This window comes from Schistosoma mansoni, chromosome 1 (genome assembly GCF_000237925.1).
Source record: "Schistosoma mansoni strain Puerto Rico chromosome 1, complete genome".
NCBI classification, from domain to species: Eukaryota; Metazoa; Platyhelminthes; class Trematoda; order Strigeidida; family Schistosomatidae; genus Schistosoma; species Schistosoma mansoni.
The window spans coordinates 3,997,550-4,014,754 of record NC_031495.1 but is presented as its reverse complement, the minus strand read 5'-3'; the positions used below and the strand labels follow the sequence as shown (position 1 = coordinate 4,014,754).

General features: G+C 32.0%; 1 protein-coding gene across 1 annotated transcript; it reads left to right on the top strand.

Moving 5' to 3' along the window:
• Positions 1-4,136: 4,136 nt before the first annotated feature.
• On the top strand, positions 4,137-17,203 carry Smp_176450 (putative atp-binding cassette transporter; the record flags this gene model as incomplete). Its single annotated transcript, XM_018793027.1, has 2 exons — positions 4,137-4,531; positions 13,039-17,203. Coding segments are annotated over 2 exons (4,560 nt in total), but the record flags the coding sequence as incomplete, so codon positions are not given.
• Between the last annotated feature and the right edge of the window lie 2 nt (positions 17,204-17,205).

The window sequence follows — 17,205 nt, the reverse complement described above, 5'->3', positions numbered from 1 at the left end:
TTTTATATTATAATTTTTATCATCTTCCTTGGTCAAAGCCCAGATTTTGAACCTCTCCATGTAATCCTCAAAAGTACTAAAACCTCAATACATGTCCAACCGTTTCATCAGAGGCTCCATTGCGACGCCGATTTGATGATATGAAATATTTGAATTATAGTATAAACTAGTAATCCCAGAAACAACACAATTTAATCAAGAAGTGTTAGATGAGCACAAACGAATGTATTATGTCTGGAATTCAAAATCAAGCGGTCATCAATACAAAAGAATCATTGGTTCATACAAACACCACACGTACTCATGCATAAAATGCGTATGCATATTCTAAAGAGATTATTCATTCGTTCAATTGTTTTTTTGAAATTCAGAGTGACCTACAAATCTATCGTTGGTATAAAACAATATGCAGTTATTCCCATTCGCACTGCTTTGTCGCGCTGATCTAATAAACTCTCGAATAAAATTAGTCAAACTATAGTTCTCAGAAAAATCTAAAAATCAGCGAACACGCCTAGGTTGACACCAAAAGACAAAAAATGGCTTATTTCGTCAGAAATGACAATTACAATTTTCATGCATTAGCACACTAGGTAAGAATGTGAACGTCTGAAGACTACGCTAAACTACACTCACGCAGCCGGACTCAACAACTTCAAATACAAGGTGTTCGTAATGAACTAATCCATCCCAAGTTGCTCAAACAAAGTATTGTGTCCTATGAATAGTTTGAGATGCTTGATGAGACGACAACAAAGAACTAGATGTGTTAAAACTAACGAGGCAAATACCAGTGATCAGTGCTCTATGAAAATCAGAAATTATGGAGTTCAGAATGCTTAACAGTTACGTATGGTCCTGCATCAAAGTCGAAAAAACACCGCAAACACAATTCGACACATTGTATTCGGGACTCAGACTAATCATGAAAGAAGTTTAAAGAAGTCATAATTACATGTAAATGTAACATATTCTACTAGATGTTACTGTTTGTTTACATCAATTAATCTAGGTAGGAAATTTCCAGCACCCTTAATGCTAGGGAGATGCTCTCACTTCTGACTGCTTGGAAGGTGCGAATTCGCACAAAATAATGAAATTCACAGGCAAATAAATCCGAACCGTTTCCAACAAAAACAGAATTTTAGATATGATCTCTAACCAAGAAATGCACAAGATAAAGTGATCAATGATTTGCAATTAGCCAGCAAAAATCTTGTCTGTTTGACTCTGAAGTTGATTTTAATAAAGCTGTGATCAACATCAAAGTGACGGAAGTTAGTTGAGCGCATGTTTATGTACCCTTAAAGGATCAAAAATGTCATTATATTAATTTGACTGGCAACCTTTCATTATAAAGTGGTAGATGATGTTACGGCTTTCCATTCAATAGTTCCTAATAAGTAAATAGTTTACCTTCTCTCAAAGTCTGTTTTATTTCTCCCCAACATAAATGGAAAAGTATGATGGTCAATTTCTGTACCTTCCCCTTTACGTTCACGCTACAGTAGAACAAGAGAGTATCTGATCGCAAAATTATGATAATTAGAAGTATTTGAATTATTTTAAGAGTTAGGAGTCCCGGAAATAAATTAATTCAAGTTAGGGAGAACTAGGTGAGTACAGACGAACGTGTTGTATTGGGAATTCAAAACCGAGCAATCACCAAGTACATAGGAATCTTTAGTTCATACAAATACTACAACCCCCACAGCTTTATTGAGAATCTAAGTTTCTGTGATAAATTGAACGTCTTCCCTTTAAGTTCATTGTATGTCCGTCGGACTGTGTATTGAATACCGAATAATTATGGTCTAGAATATTCTCATTAGCATTAGAATCAACAACTGAAGTCAGAATGGACTCACCTGGGTCCTGAAATTGCATACAATCACCATGCCGGTCGTCTATTGAAATCACTTATTTGTAGAATTCGAATCATAGATTTCCTCACATTATACCCCTCCATGAAATAATGTTACATCTTCATATCCTCAAGTTATAAATGTTGTGGCTCCACCTTACACATGTTTCTCACACTGATTAGAGTATTCATTACAAGCGATTTCATGATGAGGATAAAGAAATATCGGCATGAATTCATAGGAACTGTTATCAATATCAAGCCCATTTAGGACTCCTGCTTTGCATTGAACGAGTTTCTGACAAGAAACAACTGCATTATTAGGATAAATAACATATGACATAACACCATGATTTGATTCCTCCGAAATATTTTCATCAAACTTATTAAGAATGTCATCTCCTTGTCAATTCCTGGGCGCTATTTCTTAGTGTTTGGCGTATCGTTATTCTCATTTACTTGCCCACTTCTACATATTTATCCGGTTACTAATTCATTTCGTCATTGTACCGCAATAGATTCATACATTTAATGTAACAAATCAAATAGCTCAACTGTAATTTGACAACCAAAAGTATTGAAATCCAATTTACTTAGGACGAGTGTGATGACTCACTCTTCAGAAAGATATTGCATTTGACATGCTATGTTTGTTTTTCTCTACTACTAAAGACACTGCTGGTTTCATCCGCGACACTCGGTTAGTATTTTTTTTTTACGCGTGAGTTGTTCAATGCATTATGTTTTTCAAACGGCCGTCCTTTTACAATGAACAGTAACAGTCTTTCGAACCATTTAAGACTAAAGAATCCTAAAAATCGCCCATTAGCTCACAATATCAGCCACCGAGATTTATATTTTCTAGTCGAAATCAGAAGTAGCAAATGAACTTAAATTTATCTCATCAGGTATTAACTTGAATCAATTATATGGTGCCTGATGTTTTTAAAATAAATTCTCATGGACTTCTCCATTTAACAGCTCATCACCCAATTCTAAAAAGATAAGAGGTATATACTTCAAATACTTTCAAGGAAATATAACACCTAACTAAATTTAGAGATAAAACTACCCAGCTGACAAGTATCAGTATGACATTAATTGTTGACAAAAACAGTTTGTCTTTTAAATTTTCGTGATCTAAGTGTATCTGATTCGCATATTATGTCCTACTTTCCCTAAATAATTCCTGCAGGAATCGTAGCTTGACGTCGATCACTTCATGGTCTTCTTAAGCCAGTCTTGTGGAACCAAGTTCTCAAATTGCAGGCACATACCAAGCTCTTAATAATGGTTTCATACATTCGTACTCCCTTCAGTCACTTTAATTCTTAGAACTATATACTTGGTTTTCAAATTGATAATTAATTGCGTACTGGAAACGTGCTGTTGAAATTTTAAGCGTTATCTTGTAGAAGCAATTATAATTCATTTAAGTACGAAATTTTTCAAAAATCCATAGCACCATTTGTGATTTCACTACTGTGACACATAAAAATAACTAGAAGCAATAAAATGTAGGACATTGTCAGTCCTTTCTACAGTTGACAAAATGAATATAAATTCTTGAAACAATATCACTTAGCTACATTTTGTTAGCGAAATAAACCGATTATTTTGAATGACTGAAATGTTTACATGCTATAGGAATATAGAAGAGGATAACTAGAAGCTACAAAGTAGACTAATAATTTGGTAAATGAAACAAGTGTCAGCCATTTATATTGTCCTTCACCACAAATTTTACACGACCAAAAATTAATTGCTATTAATCCATATTCTGTGACCAGTATTCACGAAGAAATTTATGACCGTTTGTTTAGCCGGAAACGTCATTAAATATTTGGCTGAACAACAACAAGTCACTTCTTATCAGCTAAAATACGACGGAAACACTAAATGGATTAACCTCAATCATTGTCTTCAGATATCAAGTTATCATGTTTTTCTCTAGAACCTTAAACAAAATTTCATAAACTACAATCAATTTTTTCGAGTTATATTACCTAAATTCAACCCTCTTATACTGAAGTTAACGTAATTTTTATTGCTTTATTTTTAGACATGTTGTGCTCTGTTATATTAATCTATTGTAAATCAAACCATTTCAGTAAAAACTGGTATTCTAAACGAGTCACATAGTGTAAACTACATATACAGTAATATATTGACTTGACGCTAAAATCTAGCAAAGATCTTTCAGTTGTAAACGAGCACTTTGGAAAATACGTTTTATATAGTTACTGGGGCTTACTCTTCATTGCGCTTAAATATGCGTAATCTGCAAATTTCAACTCATGGAAACAAAAGTCGAATATGTCGACTGTGGAAACATTATCGTATATTACTGTGGAAGGACTACTTGCTACGTCGTCGAGGCTTTTGGCTTATAGTAGCTGAGTCATTCTTTGTCTTAATATTTGTTGTTGCTATCGCTTTTATTCGAAGGCGTCATGCGATTGATACTAAATCATCATGTTTCTTTCAAAGCCAAAGCATGTCAAGTATGGGATTATTGAACTACATCCAGTCACTAATCTGTAATTTTAATTACACATGTAATGAAAAAGATCCACGGAGTTTTGTTACGTTAAATGGGCTCGCTCCCATGATTTACTTTCTTGATAACTTGACGCATATTGCAGATGATCCTGTTTTCAATAAATGGTGAGTATAATTTCTTATCTTTTTAAAAGGAGACGCTATTTATTTTCTTTTGCTGCGAGATTTTGATGGTACTCAATATCATTTCTTGTTCTATGATGGGGAAATGGTTTAAACAGAAGTAAAGGTTGTAGCTGGTTTTTAATCATCAACATGATGTGTTGTTGATTTTGTCCTCTGCCAGGCAAGCTAGGATGGCAAGTTAATGTAAGTCCTCCAACTCTCGACGAGGTTGAAAAAGCTACAGGAAATCTGAAGCGAGGGAGAGCAGCAGGCCCTGACAGGTTTACTTCTGAGACTTTTAAGGATGGTGGTCCAGTACTAGCAACGAGATTGACTGAGGTCTTAGGTAGAATCTGGGAACTGGACGTAATTCCATCTGACTGGTCCCAATCACTGATTGTGCCAGTCTATAAGACAGGACAAAAGTCCTCCTGTGACAATCACAGAGGAATCAGTTTGACTAATATAGTGTCTAAAATATTAGCTTCAATAATACTTGGACGCCTAACCAAAGCTCGTGAAGAGCAGACTAGAGAAAACCAGGCTGGTTTTCGACCTGGACGTGGTTGCATAGACCAGACATTCACACTACGTCAGGTCCTAGAACATAGACATACATTCAGACGTCCCACAATCGTAGTATTTCTTGACCTTAAGGTGGCATTTGACTCCGTTGATCGTGAGGTTCTATGGCAGTGTTTGTCAGTGAAAGGAGTACCAAAGAAGTACATTAACCTCATAAAGGCTCTCTACTCGAACACAACTGGTCGAGTTAGAGCCTATGGCGAACTGTCATCAGAATTGGTTACCTCAAGTGGTGTTCATCTGGGCTGTCCACTCTCCCCATTCTTGTTTAACTTTGTCGTTGACATGCTTTTAGAGATAACACTTCCATCATCTAAATCTCCAGGAGTTGAACTTTTACCGGGAGACTCACTTGTTGACTTAGAATATGCCGATGATATGGTTCTATTTGGTGACGTCGCTGACAAAATGCAGTCTTTTGACTACTATAAGCAACCATGCAGGCATGTTCGGGATGCGATTCTCTCCCTCGAAGTGCAAAATGTTACTTCAGGATTGGGTTGCATCGACACCTGAACTAATGATAGGGAGTGAAGTAGTTGAGCGTGTTGACAGCTTCACTTATCTTGGAAGTCTCATCAGCCCTTGTGGTCTGGTGTGTGACGAAATCTCAGCACAGATACAGAAGGCTCGTCTAGCTTGCGCCAACTTGCGTCATTTATGGCGTAGGCGAGATATCTTTCTAGCAACCAAAGGACGGGCTTACTGTGCAGCAGTTCGTTCTGTCCTACTTTATGGCAGTGAAACATGGCCGATAAGAGTAGAGGATATTCTTAGGCCGTCAGTATTCGACCATAGGTGTCTTCGAAGCATTGCTCGTATATCCTGGGACCGCCGAGTAATTAATGCAGTTGTTAGGAATCGGGTACTAGGTAAGGATGGTAAATCGATTTATGAAATAATGAAACTTCATCAGTTGAGATGGCTGGGACACGTGTTACGTATGCCCAACCACCGACTGCCCCGACGTGCAATGTTTTATGGTGTAGGAGTAGGTTGGGGGGAAGTTAGGGGCGGCCAGACCGAAACGTGGCACAAATCCATGAAGTCACTGACAAGTGAACTGTATTTATTATTTATTTGAACACATAAATATTGGTACACGGGCGCACCAGATATATATGCGTCACACAAATCTCATTTCATCTCTGTGAGGGCTGTGATACTGCCCAGGTGCCCAAACTGAAGCACGTGGTTTTCTTAGGGGGCCACACCCGGAGCCTTTGACCTAAAGATCTGATCCACAAGGCAGTGGAGCATCGTAAGGAGATGCAGTCCCATGGTAGCCGGTGACTAACGATTGATTCATACACCATTTGTTCCCTCAGGATACTGGAGTCCATGTGCACCATTAGTTTTGAATCAGGGTTTTCCAACTCCCCTAGGTGGATCCTCCACATCCACCAACCCGGTTAAAGCGCCGGACATTCGGTTTTCGTCCTCTCAATTCCGTGGACAAAACTCCCGTCACAAGAAGGCGTTGAGTAGGACTTCCTTATCAGAGGCTGTATACGCGTGACCGTGTGAGAGCATTTCGAGAGGGAGAGAGGACTCTCCCCACTCTCGGTCGTACCGGGGCATTTTGGGAATGAGACATGTTGGTAGGTGTAGACTACCAGGTTGGAATTCGCGAGATGACAGCAATCGATGGTTAAAGACCCTGAATGACATGGCTCAAAATCGTTTGCATTGGCAAAGGTGCATCCACTCTTTGTGTTCTACCAAATTCTAATCTTCTGAATACTTCATGTCTCTATCTATTTCACTGGATTATATTCCTTGAATAACATCTTCAAACCCTAATCTTCCGGATTACTGCTTATACTCTTACTACTTCTACCACTATGGGATTTGAATCGACAATTGCATCCCTATGTCAATGTGGTATGGCAACTGGAACTGATGCACTTATGTACGAAGTTCTACGTTGTGACTGACTGACTGACTGAGATAACATAGTAAGGGCATCTTGAATGTATTTTTATTTTACTTCCACTTCTTTACTGAAACATAGACCGTTCAATCAATTTATGAAACCATTTAATAATGGCTAAAACCAAGTTCTCTGAAATGTAAATTGACCAGATAATACTCTCTTTAATTGTTTGACTGACAACAGTTATGTCCCATAGTTTAATTTGTTCTGGTTAACGGATGACATCGATTGTCTCACATTTCATGGACGATCTACTCATTTGTTTGCTTATAGACCTCAACAGATGTTCATATCTTAGTTATGCAAAGACATTATCCAATCAACAAGAATAATTATCAACTCTCAAATTTTATGTTGTGTACTATCGGTGTACATTATGTGAAGCCATTCCTAATCAATATATGAACCCCATAGTTATCCTGTTTGTTAAGAAGTCCTTAGTAACGAATCTCAATGGATGATGAAGCTGAGTTTTATACGTTGTTTTGTTACTTTTATTGAAACTATCCCGAAAAGCTCAATTCGCCAAATAAATAATTTGCTTTACCATAGTTAATTAACTCGATGATAAAAAATACGGATGTAAACATTCCTAGATCTTCAGAGTGAACTATTCTCCTCACTTGCAATTCATTTTTGTCGGGATATTATCATGGGACTATGGTTTTTATTTATGTTCAAATTTACTCTTTAAGACTTCATTTTATGTATAGGATCATGTTGTTAATATGCCTATCATCAAATTAATCCTTATGCTGTCAGATTTCATGACATCTTGGAATCAGAAGTAAAATTTAGCTCAGCAGAATTCTTTAAAATATCATTGTACTTAGAAGTAAGACAAAATGATATCACTAAGAAATAACCATGTGAATTTATGTCGGTATATTTTTATGTAATTACCACATTCATCTAATTTGAGTAGTTTTGCAGTACTAGTGACATTGGAAACCATTTGAACTAACTTTTATGTAATAAAAGTATAATGTTTTACATAAAGGTATTTTCAGTAAATTACAATATCTTCATCTTCTGAATGCAGTCGTATTTTGCAGTCAACAACCGAAGCGAACTCTCTTTCGATATACATAAAGACAATGCACGAATAGACCAGCCACAGATAAACTATAAACACTGAATTTTCAATGAACCATTTTTAATATTCTTACTTTGCATCCATCTTGCATAGAACTCGTCAGTTTTCACTTGTAGATCCATGTATTCCTTCAAAAGACAATACATTGGACAAGAGTTCCTTATCTTGATCTTTTACTAACCACTTTTATTTTATTTATTTATTTAAACACATAAATATTGGTACAAGGAAGCACCAGATAAATATGCGCCTCACAAATCTCATTCGATTTGTGTGAGGGCTGTGATACTGCCCAGGTGCCCAGACTGAAGCACGTGGTTTTCTTAGGGGGCCACACCCGGAGCCTTTGACCTAAGGGTCTAGTCCACAAGTCAGTGGAGCATCGTAAGGAGATGCAGTCCCATGGTAGCCGGTGACCAACAGTTGGTTCATACGCCATTCGTTCCTTCAGGATCCTGGAGCCCATGTGCACCATTGATTTGGAATCAGGGTTTTCCAACTCCCCTAGGTGGATCCTCCACATCCACCAACCCGGTTAAAGAGCTGGACATTCGCTTTTCGTCCTCTCACTTTTGTGAACAACATCCCCGCCACGAGGAGGCAGTGAGTAGGACTTCCCTGGCAGAGGCTATATATTCGCGTGCGGGATTGTGGATGCGCACTGTTGAGGAGTTCCACAATAGAACGAAACCACCGTCCAGTGCTTCCAGGTTTTCGATGGTGGTCTAGCTTCAATTGACTCATGATTTCAACTATACTTGAGTGATTACTTGGAAATTCGTACAAGTACCAACTGACCAACAGGCATTATTCAGACAGCTAATAAAGAAAATTTGTAGTAATTTTTCTTTGCACTTATGTTTGATGGTTAGTCGTTCGAAACTGTCGAAATGTTCGTGTATATCAGTATGTCATATGATTAAAAACGGGGCTACTGTTACCAACTTTCGTATATTTAACTGCAAAAATATGAATATAGATTTAGCTTTTTCTTTGACAAGGTCAGTTATGCAATACTTTGATTATATAAATGTTACTCTATCTTCATGAACTCTAGGCTATTCAAGTTTTAATTATACAATAGTTTTGTGGATTCAATTCCCACTTCCAACTTATAATGTTACGTAATTTTAGCTTGTGTTTTATACGGTATTGTAAATTTTAAGAATAGAAAAATGAAACATGAAACCCTGTTGAATTTGTATTTACTAACCTGTTTCCTCTACTACTATTATCATTGGCTGGTTTATATAATTGATTTGTCTATAATGGATCTGTTACAACTTATAAGTAGTGCATCATGAATTCCTTTCACTTGACAACTAAGGTCATTTTTGAGTTACAGATAGTAATCTATGGTTGCAAACGTTTTATAGGGATATTTCAAAGTCGATCACATTGGTGATTAAAGATATTCACTATTAATCTTTTCACTATTTATATAACTAGAATATGATTACATACTTTTCCTTTTTCAATCTGATTTGTTGCAGTTGACATGTGCTTAATTTTATGACTTCAAAAAAAACAATATTAGTAGTTTTTTCACATGTATCTTTGTTAGTATAAAGTAAGACAATGTGTATTGATATACACTTGTTTCAAATCCTTCAATGTTTTATTTATGGTACCTATGTTTAATTTCTGATGGATTCAGTCACATGATGTATATATGAGAACTGATCTTATTATTCAATCAACAATTTCGAGTTATTTACTATTTCATCTGATCATTCATGAAAGAAAAATTATGAGCGACCATTCACCAATTGCCTTCAGTGAGTTGTTATCTCACAACAGACAACAGAACGAAACGGCCGTCTAGTGCTTCCAGGTTTTCCATGGTGGTCTAGCTTCAATTGACTCATGATTTCAACTTTGAAAAATACTGAAATCTCCACAAATCCCCTCCTGAAAGAAAAATTAAATGAGGATAATAACGTTTTGTAGGAATGACTATGTTTATCAATGTGGTTTAATTTAAACATAACATAGGTTAATATAGGTGCAAACTACTTAGTTGATGTCCATGCGATTATCATAGTCAGTAGTTTGAAATATTAAATCAAATGACTTAGCATCGTTCACAGTGAAGTAGATGCATTCACACTTTATCTTCAATTAAATCCTTAGTCTCATCATCAGATTATACTTTGTTCATAAACTTGAACTGATGAAGATATATACTAGATTCTGTGTAACATATGACTGATTGACTATTTTTTAGTTGTGAAGTTTGTTGAGTTTTGATGAAGATCATGAATCCATCAATGTTGGACCAGTATTGAAAACAATAGACTATTGTTATGTTAGTTTTATTCCTGTATCAAGATAAATGATTAATAATGAGACTTTGTCTTATCTCTACAATCGTAGGACTGATGAATACTAGAATAATATATTTTCTTTTCAACTCAAATCGTGCTAATTTACTCTTTGTTTCAAATTAGCCTAAACATTTATAGATTGTCTGTTAACTGGTTAAGGCATTTAATTCAAAACAAATTTATGTGACTACAACTCTGATCAATAAATCTAATCATTTTAAGGTCTATTTGATCATTACTTTGCAAGAATTACAAAATAGATCTACAGTTAATGGATTTCAACTCAGTTTATTTGTATGTTGACTAAATACTGCCATATAATCTTACATTGTTTCGATTTTCCGTACTAAAAGATTGTTATCTCTTCTATCTACAAGTGTAGTACTAAAACTCCCTCTTCTGATCAAGTCAGTTAGCTATTGACTATTGTTAACCATCTATAACTCTTTGATCTCTTGATCTACTATACTTCCGTTTATACTTCTTTATGTTATACATTTTCCCATGTTTCTATGTTATTTCATAAGAAAATAACTTTATCACGTTTTCTATTTTTAAGTGTGTTACTATTAATTTGTGTATATTTATATTTGACAGTAAAAATTCCTTTTTATCAGTAAATCTAACAGTGATAAACACCTGGCCTTTAAATCCTTGAGTTGGCGGCCTGTTTAAACATCTGGGCTACCTGTTCCTGTCATCTAGATATTTCAAACAGTTATCTGATTTCGTTTGTTTTAATACATCATTATGCCTATTAATCGCACAACCTATTCAGGTGCGTTTCTGAAAAGTGTAAGACCTTTCGCTGTAAAGGTTACAGAAGGCTTAATCAGAGATATCGTGGTTGCTGGCAATATGCAGTGACAAGAATGTACATTATCCAGATGTCGATTGACTGGGCTGCTAAGTTCTAACTGGCGATCACTCAATATTTATCGTCAGGAAGGATGAAGAAGTAAGAAACGGAAACTTGTTGAAGTACTTTGTGCTGAGAATTCTATATTGTACCAAAAATATAATATTGAATAAAGCTAATAATAATAATAATCTACATCTACACTGTCGACTTATAATCATTCATGATCCTCACCCAATGTTATAAATGGAACAACTTTATTTGGATAGGTATTTAGTTACTATTCTGATTGTATTATTCAAGTTATCTGTCGTTTGTGGTTAATGAAACATTGATTGTAATGAGGAAATAACATTGGTGGATATGATCTAGTAACATATTTAAGAGAGTTAAAGATAACCGCACCCATAACGTTATTAGAAATGTCATACTACTTAAATTGCCATCAATGTGTTATATATGTCAAGTATTTCAACTGGTATAAATTTCCTTCCATACCTGTAATCGGTAATCATGTATTCATGTTTACCGATTCGTAGTCAACCTTTGTAACAACCTAAATGAAAACTAGTAATCAGTATCCCCTTCTTGTAATTTCAGTAATATTTAGTTTCTTTGTCACAAATAAAAGTCGAGTTAACTAAAATGGAATAGATGGTATTTTTAATCTATGATAATCAAAATGAATCACTGAATGACTTAGAAATCTTGGTGTTATATATGATGTTTAGTTTCTGGATATCATAACCAAGTTTTGAATTGATAATTTTGAATAAATTGAGCATTGGGTAGATTGTTATTAATAAATAAATATATTTTCAATATCCCAATGAGTAGAAAAATTAGTTTGTCTGACGTTTCGTGACTAGGTGTAAGCCATTTTTTCAGAGAATAAATAGCCACATTAAAATCAATCTGATCCGTTGCATCATTTAAAATTGGATTGATTCTAATTTTGTTACTTATTCTCTGAAAAAGTGGCTTACACCAAGTCACGAACTGTCAGAAAAACTAATTTTTCTACTCATTGAGATATTACAAATATATTATTTATTTATAATGCTTAGTTTCGTTTATATGGATGATGTAATTCGGATTTGTTATATCTTGTGGCCTAGTGGATACCTTGCTAACGTTGGACGTGATAAAACCGTCAATCAGAGAGCAGCGAATTATCGATTGGAACAGTGACACACGAAAACCGTATGAGCAGTCTAGAGTGCTTATCGGCCTTGTTTTCTGCCTAGCCCAGCCAGTCAAGTCCAGAGCACCGATAACAGCCTCTGCAATATGAATCATTATTCTCAAACATACTGAGTTTATATAACAAACAGGCTGACCACATCGTACCAATAAAATAGAAAATAACATTTGTAGAAGAGTTAGCCAAATGTGGCTGTGAATAGGAGGAAAAGTAATCAATAGACTGGGTATAACTCAGGAATGGTAAATCGTACAGTAATAGTCTATCGGTCAAAATAAAGCTCACAATGAAAAGAACATGAATATGAATAGTTTAATTATTTATCAAATATACGATAAAAATTATATTGGTCCATAAATGGATCCCAAAGTTACCATTCACTATTGTTATCGGGATATAACAAGATTGTTACACCTAAATCAATCATTTTGTATAGAGATAACCGGTTTTATATTCCTAAGCAACTGTTCATGGTTTTCTTTATTTTCTTTTACTTATAGGTTAAATGAACCAGATATATTTGAAACAGAAGAATTCATTGATTGGATATCCCTTGGCTTGAAGTTAACACGCCTAAAAAATTCTGCTAATCATCTAAGTATATGGATAAATGATTATCTTTTAATATATAAAAATAGTTCAACTACTCAATCATTAGAATATATGTCACAATTCATTTGTGGTTCACCAGCTAATGAAAATGATTTAGGTCGATTTTTCATTGCATTAAAGGAAAATAATATGGAACAGGATACTTCCAAATCATCTAGTAATAATAATAATAATAATATACCTATAGTTGATCATTTAAGATCTCAATTTAATAATCTTTTTGATCTATCAAATGCTGACAAACTATTCACTGAAAAATCATTACCACATCTTAATTTATGTCCAATTATTAAACATTTATTAAATTCAAAACCATTTCTTATAACAATGGGTCGTTTACGTTATTTTCTATTTGGTACTATAGCATATTATCCATCTAATCAATTTACTGATGAAATTATTTATAATATGGGTAAATATACACGTTTATTAAATAATTTTCGTCAATTAATTAATCATTATTCTAATGAATTACGTCCATGGTTACTAAATCTATTATTACGTAATCATAATAATAATAATATTAATAATCAAACAAATTTAATAAAATTCAAAAATCAATTAAAACAATGTAAAGAAAATAAATTTGGAATTATTCCAAATGAAATACAATTATTATGTAATTACTTTTTTAATTTTTTACAACAAAATAATAATAAAAAAATCAATAATAATAATATTAATAATAATGATTATTTTAATTGGAAATTAATAATCAATATTATTGATTTTTTTATTAATTTATTATATGATTTATTTAATAATTGTATACAAATTGATCAAAAATTTATACCATTTCATAATTATAATGATTTTTATAATTATATGATAAAACAACAAAATAATTTATTATCATCACCAATTGGTATTATATTTAATCAAATACCGAATTATTTAAATCATACTACTACTACTGATATTACTACTAATAATAGTAGTATGTTAGATCAAATTATAAATTCTCCTAATATATTATCTATTACATTACGTAATAATCCATTATTTATATATGAAACAAATAATATTAATCATTATATACGATCAAAATTATCTATCCCAATGCCAAATCGTGATCCACAAAATGATATGAAATATTTTACTAGTGGTTTTATTGATATACAAGAACAATTAATTCAATCATTTTTATATATTACATCATCTAAATTTAATATAACTAATATATATAATCAATTATTACATAATATTGGTATAGAAATGAAAATGTTTCCTACTGGTTCATATTATTTTGATTCATTATTAGTCAATATTATTTTTTTATTACCACAATTAATGATTCTTTGTTGGATAATATCAATTATATTAACTGTAAAATATATGATAGATGAAAAAGATAATCGATTAATTGATTATTTATCAATATTTGGTATTGATTTATCTATGAATTGGTTAGCATGGATAACAATATCATTTATATTAATGTCTATTTTATCATTAATTATTGTATTTATATTAAAATATTGTAATATTATACCATTAAGTAATATAATATTAATATATTTTATTTTATTAAATTATATAATATCATGTCTTATATATTGTATCTTATTTACATTATTAAAAGTACGTTCAACTATTGCATCTATTCTATCAGGTATTATTTATTTTTTATTATTTATGCCAGCATCTGTATTATTAAGATATAATGAATTACCTAATGATTTATCATTATTACCATTTTGTATAATACCACAAGTAAGTTATTCATTAATATGGATATTTATAAATCGTTTAGAATTACAAGGTACTGGTGTACAATGGTCAAATATATGGTATAGAGATAATTTAAATAGTATATTATCATTAGGTACTTCATTAATATTCTTATGGATTGGTACAATTCTATTATGTATATTAACATTTTGGGGTATACCATTCATAATCAAATATTATCATATATTGATGTATAAATTGGAAAAAAATTGTATTTTCAATCAGTCAACAACATCCATAAATGGGATGAATAAAAAAAAAAGAAAAAAACGTAAAATAAGTAGTGGTGGTAATCAATTAGATATATCTGTGAATACATCACAATTATTATTAGTCAATTCATTTCAAACAGAAAGACAAAATTTATTAAATTCTACTAATAATCATTATCCAATTATGTTATCACCATCTGTAATTGTTAATAATTTAACTAAAATATATCAACCATCAAAACGTATAGCATTATGTAATGTTAATATGAATTTTTATGAAGATCAAATTACTGTAATATTAGGACGTAATGGTGCTGGGAAAACAACTTTACTTTCTATTCTAGTTGGTATACTACAACCTACACAAGGTAAAATAATTATGCATGGTGAAGTAACCAATAAACGTTTAGATGTTTTACGTAATGTATTAGGATATTGTCCACAATATGATATATTATATGATACATTAACAGTTGCTGAACATATACATTTATTTGGTACATTAAAAGGAATGAGTCGTATAAGTATCAATCAAAAATTAGATGATTATTTACATAAACTTGGATTAATTGATAAACGTAATGAAAAAACATCTACACTCTCTGGTGGACAACGTAGAAAATTATCATTATTTTTAGCCTTTTTAGGCAATTCATCAGTAATATTACTTGATGAACCAACAGCATCATTAGATCCATTTTCACGACGTGCTGTATGGGATTTATTAAAAATATTACGTAAAGGACGTACAATTATATTAAGTTCACATCATATGTATGAAAGTGATTTACTAGCTGATCAAATATCAATTCTATCTGAAGGTAAAGTATTGTGTTCCGGTTCTAGTTTATCATTAAAATCAGCCTATGGTTCAGGATATCATTTATCCTTAGAAATTGATCCATCAAATCTGAATACTACATCTGATCATAATGATAATACTATGAAATTATTAAAAGTTATACAACTCCATGTCAATGATGCTAATTTATTAAATCATAATCTGAGCAAACTAATTATTCATTTACCAACTTCTGATGCATTAAATGGTAAATTTACAACATTATTTCAGCAATTAGATAATAATGAATTTCAACAATTATATCATATTAAACATTATGAAATTACTAATTCATCATTAGAAGATGTATTTCTTACAATAACTAATGATAATCATAAAACAATGATAAATAATTCTAATGATTATAATCATACTACTCATAATACTACTAATAATGATAATATAGAAGATTATGATGATGATCCTATTGAATATAATCATCATCATCATTACTTAAAAAAGAAACCATCTCTTATAAATATGATGAAAGCTATGGCTTATAAACGTTATATTCATTTAAAACGTAATAAATTATCATGGTTTATTGAATTTATATTTCCATGTTTATTATTATTAATTGGTATTGGATTTTTAGAATATTTTAAACCAATTAATATACAACCTAAAATGGATATACATCATTGGATTATGAAAACTACTCATACCCGTAATGGATTTGTACATTTCTATACTACTAATAGTAGTAATATTCATGAAGGAGAAGAAGAGGAGAAGTATTCATTTCAATCTTATTTAAATACAATAAATAATCCATTTAGTTTAACTGGTATTGGTTGTATTTCATCAGCATTATATAAATTTCAACCAAAAATAAATTCAGATTGTTTAATACAAACAAATGGTCAATTGAATTTAAACAATCATGATTATAACAAACATTGTGAATTATATTCATTTAATAATAAATATCCATGTTATCCATTAGCTACTAATGATATACTACTTAATTTAAGTAATATAGATATATCAAATTATTTATTAAATCATTCAAAATTACTATTTAAATCAATGTATGGTGGTATTGAATTAAAATTTAATGAAAAATATCAATTAAATAATCAATTATATAATTTATTATATAAATTAACTAATTATTCAATTGAATTAAAACAATCTAAACTATGGCAACAATTTTTAAATAATGATTTAAATTTAATTTTACCACCATTGAAAATAATACGTATATGGTATGATAATCGTGGTTATATAACACCGGTAGCTTATTTAAATTTATTACATAATGATCAATA